The 19,481-nt window shown below is 38.9% G+C and overlaps 1 protein-coding gene across 6 annotated transcripts in view; it reads right to left on the bottom strand.

The window, feature by feature from the left end:
- Positions 1–19,481, bottom strand: part of ACSL4 (acyl-CoA synthetase long chain family member 4) — a 79,126-nt gene that overhangs the window by 14,274 nt on the left and 45,371 nt on the right. For 3 of the 6 annotated variants that reach the window (XM_079961681.1, XM_079961680.1, XM_079961682.1), the window contains exons 2-8: positions 12,800–12,874; positions 7,379–7,874; positions 6,452–6,629; positions 5,846–5,955; positions 4,528–4,666; positions 2,275–2,425; positions 607–730 (exon numbers count right to left, since the gene is read on the bottom strand). In XM_079961681.1, the coding sequence (XP_079817807.1) occupies positions 607–730; positions 2,275–2,425; positions 4,528–4,666; positions 5,846–5,955; positions 6,452–6,629; positions 7,379–7,729 (1,053 nt within the window). In that variant the 5' untranslated portion in view covers positions 7,730–7,874; positions 12,800–12,874. The remainder of the gene's footprint in view (positions 1–606; positions 731–2,274; positions 2,426–4,527; positions 4,667–5,845; positions 5,956–6,451; positions 6,630–7,378; positions 7,875–12,799; positions 12,875–19,481) is intronic. The other 3 variants (XM_079961685.1, XM_079961683.1, XM_079961684.1) reach the window with 2 other exon arrangements.

The following is a 19,481-nucleotide window of genomic DNA, read 5'->3' as shown; positions in this document are numbered from 1 at the left end:
AAGTTGTATGTGGTTATCTGCAGGCCTTGATGCAACTAAGTAATGAGACAAAATACTGAGGAGTGGTGCTCTTTGAAACCTAGCTTAAATCCATTTATTCACACAGTAAGGGAGCTGCAAAACTTTCCCTGGCATCACAGATCTGTGCATGCTATTCAGTTAGTGAGCAAGATAAATATTATTTATTGCATGTTCAACATATTATAGTGCATCAGGGTAAGCAACTGATGGGCTTGCCTGTTCAAGACACTCCATTATATACACATATATATGGGCAGGCTGTTAAGAGTGCTATGGATGGGTACAATTCTTTTTATTTAGTTGTAAAGCTGATCCTAAAGATGACTATGGGTGGTGAGGGGTGGATTATGCTGTTGAACTAGATTTTTCTAAAACCAGTTTCCTGAGCAAGGTTTCCTGAGTGCCTTTTTGGATGTTACACTTTCCTACACTAGCCACTACTGCGCTTTGAACATTTCAATGTGGCAAAACTAGGATTGCTAATCATCTCCATGCTATTCACAACTGTTGCGTTAATTCAACTGAATGTTAATACATTTCTTTCTTTCTGAACAACCAACAGGAGAGGTCAATACATTTGCTTACCTGGTCTGATAGTGTGAGAGGAGAGGAATATCCAATCCTGCAGCCGTAAGTAATACAGGAAATTTCTGCTGTCAGTTCTAATACATGAGCCAGAGGCAAATAGCCAATGTATGTGTCCTTGGGTCTAAAGGAGAAAAATTATGTGATTCAGTATAGCATGCAGGTTATCTGAACTTAAAAAGAGCCCTACTGAATCAGGTCAAAGGCCCATCCAATCCAGCACTCTGTTCTCAAAGTAGCCAACCAAATGTCCATGGAAAGCTTACATGCAGAACTTTAGTGCAGCAGCACTTCCTCCACCAGTGATTCCCAGCAATTCTTGTTCAGAGGCATACTGCCTCTGACAGTGGAGGTATAACATAGCCATTGTGGAGACTAACCTCCGATAGCTTTACCCTCTGTGAATTTGTCTAATCCTCTTTTTATAAAGCACAGAAAACAGTTTTTATTCTACATTCCTTTTTCATAATTGAGGGCTTCTTGGATCTATGTTCTCTAACATATAGCCAGGCACATTAGATTACTTAACAGATGAAAGCTTTAAAAACATCTCACCAGTGGAAAGAATTTTGAACCTACTATTCAACTTCCTGGACTTGTCAATTATTTTCAAGCAGAGTATTCTCTCCAGCTTGGAGACATCAGGTTAAAATAGGTTTCCACTGTTGTTTTATGATTGCCCTTCTTAAGGCTACAACAGGTTTCCATTTAAAGTATGTTTCTATTCTCCCACTTCCTCACCAATAGTCTTCCAGGCAATAAAAATAAATAAACCTTCCCTTTGGTGCATTCATGTCAATTCCAAGATGTACCCAATTTCCAAAATACTGGTGAAGTATCAGCCACCAGCACTTAGGTTTCCTTTGTCTGGTCTTCTCCCCACATATCTAGCACAGTTTGGTGGGGCCCCATATATGATGCCCAAAAAGTCTATTACAAAATCCTCAGACTAGTATTCAAACATTTCAGACCTCTGTTTTATAAAGGGTTTGTTTGTTTTCCATTCCTATGTCTCCCCCTTAACTTTAGCAGCACCAGAGTTAAATACTCTATCACTACTGTTGCTGTAGTAAAGCCTTAGAATGATCCTGTCCAAGGTGCAAGAAGCAAGTAAATAGCCAAAGTATGAACCTAGGATCAATAAATAACATTTCCTAGGAAAAGCACATAACTTTTATCTTATACAGAATAATTTATCTCTTCTTTTGAACACTGTTCTGTTTAACCCATTCTAGTCCTTGTCAGTTAAGTCTCATGCTAATGATTCAGCCAGAGTGCAATCCCCCTCTCTATCTGCTGGGGGTAGGATGTAAAAACACATAGAGAAAGGAATGGAAAGTGATAGGAAGAGGGTTTAGAATGGGCCAACCTAATCCTCTCTGCCCTCCCTCCTTGCTTGTCCATCAGTAGCTGCAGTTAACAGCAAGTGCCACCCACCCACATGAACTTTAATCATTGGTAAGTGACAGGTGAGAGGAAGCACCAAAAAGGTGTTAATTGGCCCAATTCCTCTGGTTGCCATGCTGTTGACAGGTATGCTGCTATGCCCTGATCCTCCATGGGGAGAAAGCGGGATTGCACCATAAATGATTACAGAAAGACAGTGTTGTCTTTAAAAATGGAGTTTGAGTTTTTGACATACATCTTTGAAAAACAGGAAATGCTTACCCCAACCCTGGTATCCGTTCACACTGTCCTGTCATTCCAGCTATCAAGTTTTTATGCATCATCATCACTCCTTTAGGTCTCCCAGTGGAGCCACTGGTGTACATTACTAAGGCCATATCTGTGGCAGTAGGTCGACTTGGGGAGAGATTTACTAGAAAAAAGATCAGGGGCAACAAACATTACAGATCAGTACATCACAGAAGATGAATTAAACTGTATTTTATATTTGATGCCAATCTTAGCTGAAAAACAAGGTATAAACAAAATTTATAAAGAAATTTGACTGTAAGTGCTTTCTCTGTGTGGGAAACCAAAACCCGAATACTCTTATCTGCATTCCTATAAAAGGTCAAAAAGTCCCAGAAGTTTCTGTCTCTTAGCTTAGAACTAATTGGAAGGGCTTCTTTCTGGCAATGGAAATTTCCAAAGCAACTTTAATCTCACTGGGAAGAAAGTAGTGAAAGACTAAGATATGTGACACATCTACATGCCATTTTTATGTTGATGTTAAATCAAAAGTATCCTGCTTGGAGAAGGGCTCAAATAGTTCTCAGGAATGGGATCCATACCCTGCTGGTGTCATTTTGATTATATCCATTCCTGCTGAACAGGATGAATGGTTCTGGCTATGGGTGAAAAATAGGCTTCATCTTTATTGACAAATTAGCTGGTTGACTGGGTGCTTTGTTTGCCCCTCTGCCAAGGCTTCAGGTGGACTTGAAAGAACTACCACTTAATTTGAGGCTTGCAGGCAGGAGCCCATTGAACTAGCTCCTATAGCAGCAAGACTGAAATAAAACCAAATCCAGTATTCTTATAGGTGTATTTCCTGGGCCTGAGGGCCTACACACTTCTCCCACTACCTCACCACTTTAGTGCCACAAGGACTACACCAAGTAATAAGCCATGAACTGCAGGAGATGTGTCTGTCTTCAGGCCAGAGAGTTAGTATTTTAAGAAAACTCTAGTCCTCAAGAAGGAAAGAACAGAGGTGGATTGGAGGCAAAGGCACAAGAGGTTTCAATTCACTTCCAACCCTTGTCAGAATAAATTGTTCACTTGTCTTCCTTGGTGGTGTGAGAACCAATCTTGCCTTGCCTTGTGGGCTCATATGTGGGACCAGAACAGGACAAGTATGGAATATACCCTGGGGTAGTAATTCTGTCCACCTACCAAAGCTTTAGACATGGGAACTGAGGGAGACAGCGACCAAGCAGAATTAAAATCCCTGCACAGGGAATTCAGTCCTGCTTTCTGCAGCTGATCCAGCCACATATCTGCCTGTCCTACATCCAACTTCACATATGACATCAATGTGGGAGAGGTGAGCATGGTTTTTGGAAAATTTGTCAGCCTGGTGGACCAAATGGGACCCCATCCCTGGAATATTGCATTATCAAAATTTTAATACTCTACTCACTGGAATGAGAATTGCCAATCTAGAGTGCCTGTGGAATGCCCCCTCTTTAGCAGTGCAACTGGTGGTGACATTGTTATTATTTCAGCAGCATGTAAGGACTTACTTGACACAGCATTTTAAGAATTTGATAGTTTGATCTTACCTGCTACTGTACTTTGATTATATCTGTTTCTATTTATTCAGATGCACAGTTTTATAAGATTATTGTATGGCTTATTTCTATTATGTACTGTACAGTATATATTGTACTTCACCCTCATATCTATAGAGATCAGTGTTGGGGAACCAACTGCAAGCCCTAGGGCCAAATGTGGCCTTCTCTATCTGGCCCCTGGGACACTCTCCAGACCACACCCATCCCACAGGCCAAACCTTCCTTTACTCATTTAACCTGGGCTGAAATGTGTTACTCAACTGTGATAATGCTGCTTGCCTGAAAGGAGGCTGAAGAGATGTGTGGTAGTTATAGAAACCTCATGGCTAGAATGTAAGATACTGTACAAGGGTAAGAGTCACACCATTGCTTTGCCCACTTTTGCATCTGGACCCACCACCACAGGTATTTGGCTCCCAAAAAAGTTGCCCATAAGGCAATGTGTCTCCTGGGCTGAAAAGAGTTTCCTATCCTGATATAGATGAAGGATGGGCTAGAAACATTTTAAATAAATACACATGTGCATACAATATTGAGGGAGAAGCTTATATTTTAAACAGCTTACAGTTTCAAACTTCTTCCTTATGATTAACATATATTTACAACTTTGCTTACTATAGTGAAAGAGGTGTTTTATAACTTTAAGCAGCTGTGATAGCCTTTCACATGGTCCACTTACAGTTTTCTGATTTGGCTCCCAGTTCTTCTACTGCTTGCATGCTAAGGATCTCTAGTGTTTCGGGATAGTCTGACTTATTGATAGTCTTCTTGTCCACATAAATGATATGTCTGAGGCAGGGGATTTCTGACAAAACATTCTGATGAAGAAATATTTGAAGGTTGATTACACAGTGTACAGCAAAGGATCTTAACATACTGCATGTTTATTTTGATACCTCTATCCTTATGATGGTTTGGGCTAGATCAGTGCTTTAAAAATCTACTCCCCTTACCTGCAGCCATTAAACATCCAAATGGAAGCATATTTTTATATATTAGTTCATACCAGAACTATGAAAACCTTCAAATGAACCTTCAGAAGCTATCAATAATGTTTGCACTTTGGCTTTCCAGCTTTGTGCCCAAATCATGGTGGTCAATATGCTACTTGTTTGTTTAGAATTTTCAAATAATTTTAAAGAATCATAGAATCATAGAGTTGGAAGAGACTACAAGGGCCATTGAGTCCAACCCCCTGCCAAGCAGGAAACACCATCAGAGCACTCCTGACATATGGTTGTCAAGCCTCTGCTTAAAGACATCCAAAGAAGGAGACTCCACCACACTCCTTGGCAAATTCCACTGTCGAACAGCTCTTACTGTCAGGAAGTTCTTCCTAATGTTTAGGTGGAATCTTCTTTCTTGTAGTTTGGAACCATTGCTCCGTGTCCGCTTCTCTGGAGCAGCAGAAAACAACCTTTCTCCCTCCTCTATGTGACATCCTTTTATATATTTGAACATGGCTATCATATCACCCCTTAACCTCCTCTTCTCCAGGCTAAACATGCCCAGCTCCCTTAGCCGTTCCTCATAAGGCATCGTTTCCAGGCCTTTGACCATTTTGGTTGCCCTCCTCTGGACACGTTCCAGTTTGTCAGTGTCCTTCTTGAACTGTGGTGCCCAGAACTGGACACAGTACTCCAGGTGAGGTCTGACCAGAGCAGAATACTGTGGCACTATTACTTCCCTTGATCTAGATGCTTGATCTAGATGCAAAGAAGGGAATTTATTGAGAGTCCCACTGATTTATAAGCCAAGACAATACTTTGCATCAGTACTACAAAATACACATAGCCACAAGTTAGTCCACACGATCTCCAGAATTTCAGCCTAATGATGAATTAGTTTTCCATTTACAGATAGGTAGCCGTGTTGGTCTGCCATAGTCAAAACAAAATAAAAAAAAGTTTTCCATGAAACTTAACAGCAACCCAACCCATATCTTTTGCAAGATTACTATTATTTATACCAAATGAAGATATCTCATCAAGACTTACCTTGAGTTTGCCTTCTAAAAGGTCTGTGCTAGTGATTAGATAAGATGCTCCAGATTCGTTCAGTCCATAGGTTACTGCATCTTCTCCAAGGGTCGCATATAAAGTAACAACTGTTTAACAGAAAGTGGGAGACTGCTTTTAAAAAAAAAGAAGCTAAAACCAAATCTGTATTTCCTTAGCCATCATCAATTATTTTGCATTGAGGAATGAGTAAAAGCATTCTGGTTTTTCATGTTCATTTTATGTTTCACATCTACTGCAAAAAAAACCCACCACTATCCCAAAGAAGAATAAACCTGACATACCAATGCAAAATTCTGAAGTTTGTAAGAAAAATACAGTGACTATTCATGCAAATCAAGAGACTTCCAAATGACGACTGTGCTTACCCTTGTGTACATTTGAGTTTTACATAGAAACATCATGGACAGTAAACTCTGGCATTGTATTTTAAAGTTACATACCAGTTTTGATAACTAGGAGATAACATTGCTGTGAGGGGGGAAATATAGGACCAGGAAAGGAGGGAACAAGGAGCCTGGGGATCAGAGTCCTATTTTTCCACAAACTTGCTCATATATGCCAGATAAAAGCATCAATACTCACGAGGAAAGCTGTATCGGAAACAGGTTTGTGCTGCAATCATCCATTCAGTTCGGGTTTCACAGAAAATAGCAACTGTGCTCTTTGGTTTTAGCCCAAGTGAAACTAATCCTCTCCCAAAGTTGTTCAGTTTCTGGTTAGTTTCCTCATAGTTCAGCCACCTATAGTTTCCTAAGATCAGCTGGTTAAAGAGTAAAACACTTGTTTAATATACAAGAACTTTGGTTAGTAGGCTCCTAAATAAATAAGTAAAATATACTGTTGAATGACTTGATCAATATAACACAAGAAAGTATTTGCTAGAACAAGAGTGCCTAAAAACTAAATATTTTATTCATCATTAAGAAAGTCAGCCACAATGTTGGTCTAAAAGAAATGCAGGTAACTTTCAAAATAGGCCAGCTGTGTTTGTAGTGCTAAGAAACCTGCCCAGTAAGGTGTCTGTGCAAATACGACGTTTTCGTACTATATCAATACAGCTTGTTCAATAACATTGTTCTCTGAAGTACTTTAGAATCCTCTCCCTTGATTAGCAGCCAACAATCCACATGGCAATAGAAATGCCACTGAAATATATACAAAGTAAATATCTTCAGACAGAAGCACATAGTTCCAATACTTGGAGCAAGTATTAAACTTCATATCTATGTTTGCTTGACAAAGTAACTTAACAGTGGGTGATGCCTTTTGAAATGAGCATTGACCTATTTATTACTAATTTAACAAAAAAGTATTTGTTTTTTTAAAAAACCTGAACTTACTATTTGAATAGTATAACAAATAATAAAGTGCATAGATTTCAAGACCCTCTAAACATACCAAGTGCTTTAAAAAATGATCCCAATTCATTGCAAGTAAGATATTTAAGACATTATCAACCTTTTAAAAATACCTTATTAATGGTGTTTAAACATTTACCAAAGTTATTACCTTCTTAAATACTTTTCCATGGGGCTGCATTTCATTCTCTTCACTCAGGATCTCTCTTGTTCCAAGACAATCTTTTTTCCCAAATTTTGCAACAGCGTGGTCAAACAATTTGTCCAAAGTGTCTGCTCCAGGCAAGTCTATAGTGGCTAATGACTCAAGATGTGAAATGGCTCTGTATGGGCTTCCAGGACTGTCCGAGACGGGTTTAGCTTTTAATCGCTTCGCCATAGCTTTTTTCTTCTTAGCATTTGTAAGAAAATACCATGGAATGAATATAAGGGCACTGTACAGATTTATCAACAAGTACACAGGAAGCAAGAGAAAGATGCGTAGTCCTAGCTTAGGGTTCATAATGGATGGCTTTCTGTCTCCTGTCCTTCAGGGATTCGAAGTGCCTTAGTTTTTTGCACGACAAAAGTGGAAGCAGCCGCAGACAAAAGCAGAATGAAGGTTTAGGTGGTTCAGTTTTAGAGTAATCACTGCAATGTTAGAAATACTGGAAGCCAGCAGCAGATTATTGGTGGTTGAAGATCATAGGTAATCAGATAACAGGAGGCAAAATTAGTAACAGTTTGTTAGCTTCAATCCTTTATTGGTTTCATCATAAAATGCAGCTAGATACTGGAGGTTGAAAAAACTGGTTTCATACTTATATACATCACATAACTGATTTTAAGGAGAATAAAATTCAAATAAATATTTGTTCCATCTACCCCATCTCAAATATTTTTGAGAAGCACTCTTAAAATGTTATACTTTTAATCCAGTTTAGCAAATAAGTATTGCATCATTGTGTTCAAAAGTTCATAGTTTTTTCTTTAAATATTTTTACTTGAGCAGGAGAGGATTTAGCAGTGCTGTTTATGACTCAGAAGCTACATTAATTCACTGTTTACTGGACTTGCGTACATTCAGATTCCTTGGCAGGCCAAAATACTGAACTGTTGCAATTGCTTATTGCAAAATCTTCCATAGCCTCCCTTCTGACCTTGCTTTAAGACTGGCAAACAGTTTGATAGAAACAAGGTCTTAAACATATCCTAATATTCAGGCATTAGCCAATATAGATATGTGATTTTGGCTTCTTATACGGAAGGAGCTTCTTCTGTTCAAATAACAGCACTGCAGTTTAACCATGGTTTCATAAAACCTATCCTTATATGCAATCAGATCAGCCTCAGTGGTCTTGTGCACAATACGGACATATTGCAGGGGATTGGACTGGATAACCCTCAGGGTGCCTTCCATCTTCATAGGTCTTTGATTCTATATGGGAGTTAGGGTTTAAATTTGCAAACGGGGAAAGTGAGTAATGGATAGAGGAATGACAGGTGCTGACTGAACAACATTCACTCCCATTTCTCTAGGGCTTTCTTAAATATTCCTCACAATTTCCAGGGGAAATGCTGGAAGCTGCACAGAACACTGTTTTGTGAAATGGGCCCAAAACATTCTGATATGAGGGAGCAAGAAGCGAGGATCATCTCTTTACACACTTAATGGAGGGTTGCAGTGTGCTTCAGGATAAGGACTATTTTGGACAGATTGATGAAGCATAATGCAGAGGAACCACAGGACAGGAAATTCCTCAGGAACAAGGAATTCAGACAGCTATACCCCAGTATTCAAAGTGATGTATAAACATATTTGATGTTTCAGGATGAAACACGCTGTGCTTTAAAAATAGATTTTAAATGACTGACTAGCATGTCAATAATTAAGATTCTGCAGCACCCATTATTTAATCATGATAATTGAATTTGCTCTAAGGTACAGCAGCAGCTACAGACTAGTAGCATGTATTACTCAGCTGATAAATGTTATTTAATTATATAGTGCAACATGATAAATTTCTGATTCATATTTATAATCACAGTAAAACTTTATCTGTCAAGGCCTCAATTCCTTTGAGGAAATTTAGCAAAGAATAAATAAAAAGATGTGCTTCATATGTAACAGCCATATGACTTGTAAGAAATCCCCTAGTTTCCATTTTATCAAATTGGAATAGTAATTCCTACAGAGTGTCTAGCTTTTATAGAAACATAAATATATGATTTACATCCATAGGTGAAAATGCTTTACATTACCAATATTCCAAAAAAGACATTTCCCATGAATTTAAATCTAATTTAGTTAAATCCCAAAGCAACTGTGGTACAATAACTTTTATCAGAGTCAACCAAAATATCACAAGGAAGTGGGAAAGCTTTCTAGTTTCCCAGGACTTTCACTGAGCTGCTAGATGTTCAGCAAAAAAAAAAAAAAAGGCCGGGGGAGTGGGGAGGAAAAAATATGGTTCTACGGCAGCAGTTCTGAACACCTTTGTGCTTGTGTGGATGACTTGAAAATTTCTGGGAGTTTCAACTTGCACTTTTTCGTATTCCATATTGACACTGTTAAAAACAGCACTGTGTTATGATGCTTTAAGCCATGGCCTTGTTGGCCTTATTGATAAACATGGCTCTGATCAAAACAAAAAATGAGTAAAGTGCAAACTACAGATATCCTCAACTTTTCTGCAACCTTTAACATGGATCACCTGGTGGTTTGTGTACCAGTTTAAGAGAACCAGTTTAAGCCTGTTGGGTCAGGCCCATGACCCATCAAGTCCAGCGGCCCATCTAGTCCAACATCCTGTTCTCACAGTGGCTAACCAGATACCTGTGGGAAACCAGCAAGCAAGATTCAAACACAAAAGCACTCTCCCCTCCTGTTGTTTCTAGCAGTGGCCATTCAGAAGTATTGCTGCCTCCAACTGTGGAGGCAGAACACAACTATCATAGCTAGTAGCCATTGATAGATAGCCTTCTCCATTAATTTATCTAATCCTCTTTTAATCTTTCCTCCTGTGGGAGTAAATTCCATAGTTTAACTATGTACTGCATGAATAATTTCCATTTATCTAAAAGCCTCTGTCTGAGGGCATGATTAAAATACCTCCCCCCCACAAGTCTGCATGCTGTAGCAAGATGGAACACAGTGTTTTGTAGATTTTGAGCATGATCTAATGTAGCTTTATATAACAATTGACATGCTACATTTTGATGTTATAGACACTTTAATTCCCATCATGCTCCAAAAGTTCATTTTCTCCTATCCTATCCCTTTCTTTTTTTAAGCTTAGCATCTAGCTGAAGGTGAATTCTTTAAAAATGATAGCTTGCTTTGTATTTGCTGATATTTGAATTGTTCTGAATAAAAGCTACTACTGTTGCTTTTACATTTCTCTTGATAAACTAGCATGGCTATCTGCAAATTTAGTTATTTTTCGCAAAATGGCATGCTCATTTTGTTTTCCCATTTTAAAATGTGACAGCCATGGCTCTCCAATGAAGTATATTTTGACAGCTCCAAATAGGACTTCTAAAAATATAGTGTTTGCCAAAAACAAAATGGTAGTCCCAAGACTTTCAAGTAAATTTCATTAATTTGCATTAGCTCTTTCCTTAAAACCTGTTTTGATGCCCACCGCCCCGCCCCCAGTTAATTAAACACTCCAGTAGCAGTAAGTTGCACATAACACAAAAACACATGGGCAGAAATGTTAATACTAGTTAAAGCTCTAGTGAGGAACAGTGATACAATATGACATAATTTAAGAAAAGATCTGGAAAATTTGTGTTCGAAGTCTGACAACAGACAAAGCATGCAACACCAATTCAGAGCCTAACTTTACATTTGTACATAAATGTGTGCATCTGAACTCCCTTCTCCTTCCCCTTCAGGAAAAGCTTCTTTGGAATGGGGAGATTTTGACTGGAGAAAGTGTGTGTGTGTGTGTGCATGCACGTACGTACGTGTATGCGTGCGTGCACAATTTCTTAGCTGCTTCTGTGCTTCCCATCACTTCCCACCCTGTCTCCCTCACCTGGGTCCAAAATGTAAAACATGCACTTGGGCTCCATGGAGGAGATGCAGCAGAATGGTTAGGGCCCCGCTATCATCCACCATTACTTCCAATCTTCTCCTAAAGTAACTTTTTTGGGCTGTGGGAGGGGCTCCCTCAGGATTCAGTTTCGTGCAATATACATTTAAGATGCTCAGAACTGGCCAATGCCGGTCAATATACAGTTTGCAAAAGGCTCAGTGCTGTCATCTCTATTCATAATGAATTAATAGCACCAATTCCACAATAAAAGATCTGAAATCAACACAGGCTACCTAAGCAACATAAATAATCATTCAATACTAAGGCTGATGGAAACTGCACTGTGCAAAGTTTAAGAGTAGTTATTAAGGAGCACCTCCCTGACAGACTGAAAAAGCTATAAAATGAAAATATACTGTACTTTTCTGTCTATAAGGTGCCCCCATGTATAAGACGCCCCCTATTTTGGGGTGCTCAAATTTAAGAAAATGGGGGGAGATGGCTTACAGTTGTTGAGCTTTTTCCGGGGGGGAATGCCCATGGTTGTTGAGCAATTGGGGGGGGGGGATGCCGAACTGAATATCACTCACCCAGCTGGCAAACGCTAACAATCGCAAGCAACGCAAGCCAAATTGCCGAAGTGGCAGCCAATCCAAAGCAGCCCTTGCCACATCCACTAATAACCTGCCCATTTGACAAAGCAGCAGCCAAACCAAAGCAGCCCTTGCAGCAGACACAATTCACCCACCCAATCGCTAGATCCTGCTCGCGGATGCAACCTGTTGCCCATCCCCCCTCTGCACTACCCAGGTATAAGATGACCCCCCATTTTTTACTTTATTTGGGAGTAAAAAAACCCTCATCTAATACACAGAAAAGTATGGTATCTTAATGTAGAAAGTAGCATGGCCCAAAGGTGCTCCATTTATTGTTTTTTTTGAAATGATGAGGAAAAGAAAGTCTCACCATTAAACAGTGTTTAAATTGTTTCCATATTATTTAAGGTCAACCCACTGGCATCAAGAAAAGTGCACTTCAAAGCTTTTAAACACATAATCTCATTAAAAGTTTGTGCACTTCAGAGTACTCCACCAGTTAAAAACAGAGTGTGATATGAAATAAGCTTATATCCAACTGACTGTGGAGTTAATGCCACATAACCTATTAAAAGTTTGGGTAATTCTAATAGTCACATAAATATCTTATTTCATCTTTTTTCCAAGCAGTACCTGAAGTGTTACCATGAAAATTGCAATGGTAAATTGCACCTGAGAAACTTTCAGATCCAGATGTTTTAAACACCTAGAAGGCCTGTTTTGAAAAAGTTGCTAGTCATCCCAATTCAAAGGTTGATAATAACCACACACCCAATCAAATACTGCTGTAGACATTAAATATATGACAGCAGAAAGATACAGGCTATATTTAGGATATATTTCTAAACTGGAAATTACTTCAATCAGCACACTTTAAAAACAGTACATAAAAAACAGATACGTTAATGAAACATATTCAACAATAATTATTGGTATACCAAAATTCAAACTTACAGTTTTTCCAGGAGAAATGAGAACTCTTCAGAAGTTGCTCAGTCCACAGTAAGATGGGGATGACTGTTTGTAACTCTAGATTTAAAGTTACACAGAACTTTAATTTTCAAGTTTTATATGGCTATTTATCATAAACAAATTTTGCTTTTCAACAAAATGATAGTTTTTTGTTTTTAAAAAAGGCAACACCAGAACTTAAGAATAGTCTGTCAAATCAGGCCAATGGCCTATCTAGTCCAGTATCCTGCTGTCATAGTGGCCAACCGGATGTCTGTGGGAAACCAGTGAGCAGAACATGAGCACAATAGCATTCTCCCTTCCTCAGCAATTGGTATTGCTACCTCATAGCTAGTAGCCATTGATAGCCTTCTCCATTAATTTATCTAATCCTCTTTTAAAGCTTCCAAGTTAGTGACCATCACTGCCTCCTGGGGGAGGGAGTTCCAAAGTTTGACTATGTAGTGAGTGAAGAAGTGCTTCTTTTTATTTGTCCTAAACCTTCCAACATTCAGCTTCATAGAATGTCCATGAATTCTAGTGCTATGAGAAGGAGAAAAACATTTCTCTATCTACTTTCTCCATGCCAAGCATAGTTATTTTATAAACTTCTATCATATCACTAGCCTGATCTCTAAACTAAGAGAAGTCCCAAATGCTGCAACTTTTCTTCATACGGGAGTCGCTCCATCCCCTTGATCATTTTGGTTGCTCTTTTCTGAACCTCTTACAATTCTACAATATCACAAAAGGCTTCTTGGAACCGAAGAACTGAGAACACAAGATGATCATGTTGCCCAACAATGAGATGCCATTCAGGCAATCAAAACATTTGATTTCTGAATCGTTGCTTGTTTGGAACCTATTAATCATAGTGCCTGATCGCATGTCAAGGGAAACTATAGTAAACTGTAGCTTTTGTTTCTGTGCTCGCACAAAAGGAAGATCAAGGGGACTGTGTTCTAGTGCTTAAAGTTTGTGCACACCCTGCCTTATTGAACTAGGATTTCATTGTGTGAATTAGGCCACTAGCCTTCCATAAAGACTGAAATTTCAAAACGTTTAATTAGGACCACCATTGAATAAGTGTGCAATTAAATCTGCATGTGCTGCACAGATGGTATAAAGCAAATGGAAAGCACACTAGCAGAAGTATACTCTGTGACAACATTTGCTTCACATAGTAAAATCAGTGAGACAGACAACCTAGCCCATACATTTATCCACTACAAAAGAAACAGTTTTCTTACATATGCATAATTAGAAATTAAGACAGCCTTGTATTCAAGTACTAGCCCTGTACCCACAGGTGAGAAGGGACTGCATGCAAGGAAAATTGCAGTTGTGCTCTCTTGAAGGCGTTTCCAAAGCATGTTATATAATGGGTAGGATATCAAAACTGCAACCAGAAAAGGGGGGCACTGTTTCAAATATGTCATATTTTTTATTTTCTCCAGTCATTCAGACTGCCATCCTATGCAGTTATTTAGAAGTAAGCACCACTGACCTCAGTGGGACTTGTTTCTGAGAAAAATGTACACACTGAACTGACAATGGGCACATTAGTGTTTCTTTTACAGCAGGGGTAGGAAACCTCAGACCCGGGGGAGTCAAATGCAGTAAAATTTACATTAGTTCTTCTCACTTTTGTCTCTGGCATCACCAACCACAGGGGGAATGTGGTCCTCAGGCTGAAAAAGGTTCCTCATCTATGTTGCATGGTTACCTGCTACATGACCTTATCTTTTGCATGTTCCACTTCTAACATCGAAGGACAGCATTTTTAATATTACAAAATTGTAAGAGTTTCCTTGGAAATTGTAAAAAGTTATTTGTGTTTTCAACTACTTTTGAGTACATTTTCTATTTTTGACAATATAGGGTATTACTTACAAGTACATTCAAGTTTCCCACCTCTCACCCCCATTTCCCTGCTGGGGAGAAAGGGGTAAGGAACAAGCTGTATCACACCTCGCTGATGCAGCTTGTTTCTCCCTCTGCAGCAGTATGAGGGCAGACCGCGATGATGGCTTCACTCAGCGGTATATCACTGGTAAAACTGCTACTGCTCCCGAGTCCCTCTGCCTCCAATGCCCGGCTGCAGCTTGTTTTTCCCTTAGCGTGCAGGGCACTGGTAGCAAAGGGACTCAGGCAGAGGTGGTTTCACCAGATATACACCACTGAGTGAAACTGTCATTGAGATCTACCCCTAGTACCAGTCCTGGCCGATATATGGATATATTGCCCAGGCCTAGCTGATATGCAGTATTACACACACACACTCTCTCTCTCTCTCCTTTCCGGACTGCTAAATTGGTTTTTTAAAAAACAATCACTTGTAGAAAACATATTAGGAACCAAAAATAGAGTTTCTTAATAGTGTAACTGCCTTTGAAATGGTATTGGGAGAGGAGAATTTATTTATGTCATAAATAATGAACTCTTCTATCGTAATATATGCAGTCAGTAGTCAGGGATGCTATGGTATTATAAAACTGAAGACTGAGTGAGCAAAACTGGGACTATTATAACTCTGTTTGTGTCTAGTTTAAATTGGACTACAGAGATCAAATTCAGATGTTATTATCTGGCTACTGGGAGTATTCTGACTCAAATACACCAGCACCTCTTCCCCTTGGTCTCTATGGCATAATATTAAATCTCCACTGGCATTAATGACCATAGTAAGTCTTTACTCTTATGCTCATGTAACTTGGAAGTAAGCCCCACTGAACTCAATAATACTTCTGAGTAGCCACATATATGATTGAGCTGTTGAAACTAAAAGCAGCTTCTAATCCTTGTTCGGTCTCCAATATAGGTTCTTTAAAAGTGATCAGACAAAAAAAATCATACCCTGGGTGCACTTTTCATTGTGGAATTTAGACAGATGTGAAACTACAACTCAGCAATTCTAGGACATTGTTTATTTCTGTTCAGGTGACAATGTCCTAAAATTCAGCCATTTCTGTCAAGTCCTGGTTTGCCCAACAATGTAAGCCAAACTATGGTTTACCAGGATAGCACAGGTTTACCAAGGGGAGTTTGCAGTTGCTTTGCTCCCTCCTGGTCCTTTTTACTGTCGTGCCAAGCCAGGGTTTTGTTTAGCATGTTGCCAAAACTGGGACACATGGTTAAGCTTTCTCTCCACTAATCACGACCTGTACAGTAGAGGCAAAAACAGGTCACAAGAATAATGAGAAGGCCCTCTTGTTACAGTATCATTAATTTTTAAAATGCGGCACATGGAATAAGCAGAAGACAAGATTACATTTTCCATAACTGTTTTTTTCCTCCACTCCAAGGTTTAATGTGAAAGAAAAGATACCAGAGATTACAACATTCATACAGAAATATACTTGTTATTTTCTATCAAAGAAGGCTTTGAAAGGCACTGCATAATTAAAAGGTACTTTTGTTCAAAGTTGTAAAGGTTTACAAAGTTGTAGAAGTTGAAACTTTTATGTCCACTACAAAATATTTGTAACGTTATCAAGGGCAGGTAAAAAGTTAAATATGTGACTTTTTAAAGCACTGTTCCGTTTGCACACAGAAATGGCTAGCAGCTTAAAAAAGAAAACAAATGGTTTAAGATCAGAATATTTAATGCTATTGAACCAGAGGTGTTTGCACATCCAAGTCAAACTACGAATATGCACACAAACTGCAGCTACTCACCAAGCGAAGCTTTCCAAGTCTGTCTGCTAGTCTGTATATGCATTAGGAAACTTATAAGGCTACAAGAACACGCCTACTAAGACAATACGTTTTTCTTTTTAAGTAAGCATTGTGACCTATTACTTCCGATTCTGGGGAAATGAGTCAATACTTGTCGTGGTAACGGTGATGTTTCTGAAAGGTCAAACTGAACTGACCATTTTTGCAACTGCTGTTTTGATGTAATATAAATATTGTGCATATGGTTAAGCACTTTCCTACATAGCCACAAATGTTCTCATGATGTATTATAAATCCCCAAATGCTTATTTACAATGAGGAGTCATCTGTCTTGCAGCAGAGACTAATAACCATGGTTGACCCTTGAGCTGATGTTCATCTTGAATAGCTAGTCACTAGTGTATGAACTGTAAAGGATGTGATAAAATATTAGTGTACTGTTAGTGGAGAATGAAATCTGGCCCCTTATCTTTCAGACAAGCAGTTAAGACATTTTCTTTCTAGTAGGCTTTTAATAATTTTTAATCATGCTAGCTACAGTGCCCTTTTATTTGTTTGTATTGCCTTTAAAAATTCTATTAACATTTAGGGAGCAAATATTCTTCTTTCCCCAAAAAGCACAATATCCCTTTCGGATCCTGTAAATATAGGGAGACAAATCAGTAGGTCTAGGGCTGCAAAAAATGGGACTGGCATTGCTGAAGTTGTCAGCCACATATATTTTTTTACATGGTTGCAGACAGCAATCATTTTGGCAAAAAGCACAATTTCATTGAGTCCAAGGATCAAAGAAATTACAGGATAAAGTTAACTGTTTTAGCTGGCAAGTTTAGATAAACCTAGCAAGGTTTTCAACAGCTGTGTTTAAACACTTGCTTGGAAACTATAGACAACAACAAATTCCACACTGGCGAGTGAACAGGCAGAGGAATTTTGTGCTCTTGCACCAGAAGAGAAACTAAGTAAATTGCGGGTAAAGCCCTCTTTTCCACAGTCAAGTGTAGAACTGTAGTGAGCTGCTGGAAGAGTCATGGTGCTCCTTATCTCTCTTCTTCCAACCCCTCTGCAATAGCAGGCTCATAAACACCTCCCCCCCCCCCCCGCACAGTAACATTTTATAAATCTAGCTTTAAGAGTCATGTTTTTATAGTGCTGCAAGCTATAACATATCACACTGACGTATGATCATTAGCACACACTCCTCTGGGTACAAAGGAAAACAAATTGTATGTCCCTTCTTGCTTCATTGATACAAGCTGCCCACTTTTACGTAACTGGGAGCAAAGGGCAATTGGCAAATAACCTTGAGTACTATTTTAATTATTCTGCCTTCGGTGTTATTTTCATAAATGTAAATTAAGATACACTGCATTTCTATTGTTTGCTTCTTTCATCGGCATAAGCCCCGCTGTTAGTTTTAGACTGTCCATCCATCACATAGGTGGTCATCCTCTAGGGCTTTTGAAATTGTAGGCTCTCCATGTTAACACTGCTGTATTCCATCAGTCTGAATTGCATCTCGTCACAACGTTTTTAACTATGGCAAAATCAAAATTTGGGATAGCAGAATAGGAAGTTGTACTAGGAGCCACAGAGCTTCCCCAACTTCTGATCACTAAAGATTAGCATTTTTACAAAAAAAAAAAAAAAGATCTCTGCTCATTAAAAAAGAATCTCCAAGGGAATCGGAAACATGCTTAAAAGAAAGTCACTTTCTGATGTATTCATTTATAGACTACACACACAGTCTAAAATCAGCTATGTATTTGGAACATTAGCTTTCAACATTTGAAGCTAAATGAGAAAATGGGCAGGTCACCCAATATATGATTGCAATGTAGACTATTAACCAAGTTCACACAGCCTGGCAGTTCTGTCTGTGTGAAGTGTGTGTATATGGTGGTGGGGAGAGCAGAGGAAGTGGTTGGCTGATCATGCTTTCCACACACACCTGCTTGCAGTTCACACTGATCATTGGAGACATTCACAAAGAGTCAGATCAAGGGGAGTGTCAGTCGAAGGATCAACATACTGGTTAGGAAAAGAAGTCGCAGAGCACTATCAAATAATCAGTAGTAGGTTCCACACATTTGGTTCCTGCAAGTGCCAGTGGAGTTGTCAGTGGAACAATTCTGCAAAGCTTATATCATCAATGGGAACTGATAGAGCTGTCCAAAGTTTTCCTTGGTGGCAATTGGAACCCTCATTGTTGCAATGATGAACAGCAACACTTAACACAATCCCTCAAATTTTTCTCCAATCAAATTGTTTTTTATTTCTCAGATTTATTCAGTCATTCCTACTTGCAGTTTTAACCAAGTATAAAATTACCTTAAATGTTCAGGTGGGCAGTATGTTTTGACCATTTCCTTATCTTAACTCCCTGTTCTTGGCACAAAACAACTGGAGCACTGTCTGTACATGATACTTCTGTTTTTGTGAAAGAACAAGATGCAGCCTAATAACCTAGTTCTGTAGCTTGCTTACCAGTGTCCCAGTATATAAAGCTAGCTCTCAGTATGGTTGGCTAATGGGGTGTTCAGAATGGAAACAGAAAAAGTAATCTTTGTCCCCTTCACCCCTTCCAAAACATTTTTCCTTGTTGGTGCTAAAGTTCAGAACAAGCCACAACATTTAATTGGGGGTAGCAACTTGCATGCTTAAAATTACTACTGGGAAATACAAAAGATAAGTTTGTGCATGTTGAATAAAATCCTAATTGTAAATCAATAGGAAATAGGATTGCAAAATTATTAGGGTTGACAGAAATGGTGCAGTAGCAGACTTCCTGCAGAAAGGGACATCACTCATAAGCAATTTTAAGTTGCAACGTATCAGAAAACAGCTTTCACAGGACTTGCTCAATAGCAATGTACTTCCTGTAGGAAAAGCACACAAGTTTATGAGTGATGTCCTAGAATAACCTCTTGACTACGGAAGTGATGAAGCATATTCTTAAGAAGATATATAGCTGTACAATAGTTGATGACCAAGTAACCACATTATG

This window comes from Podarcis cretensis, assembly GCF_951804945.1.
Source record: "Podarcis cretensis genome assembly, chromosome: Z".
Lineage (NCBI taxonomy): Eukaryota > Metazoa > Chordata > Lepidosauria > Squamata > Lacertidae > Podarcis > Podarcis cretensis.
The sequence above is the reverse complement of the archived record's forward strand: the minus strand, read 5'-3'. Positions and strand labels throughout refer to the sequence as shown.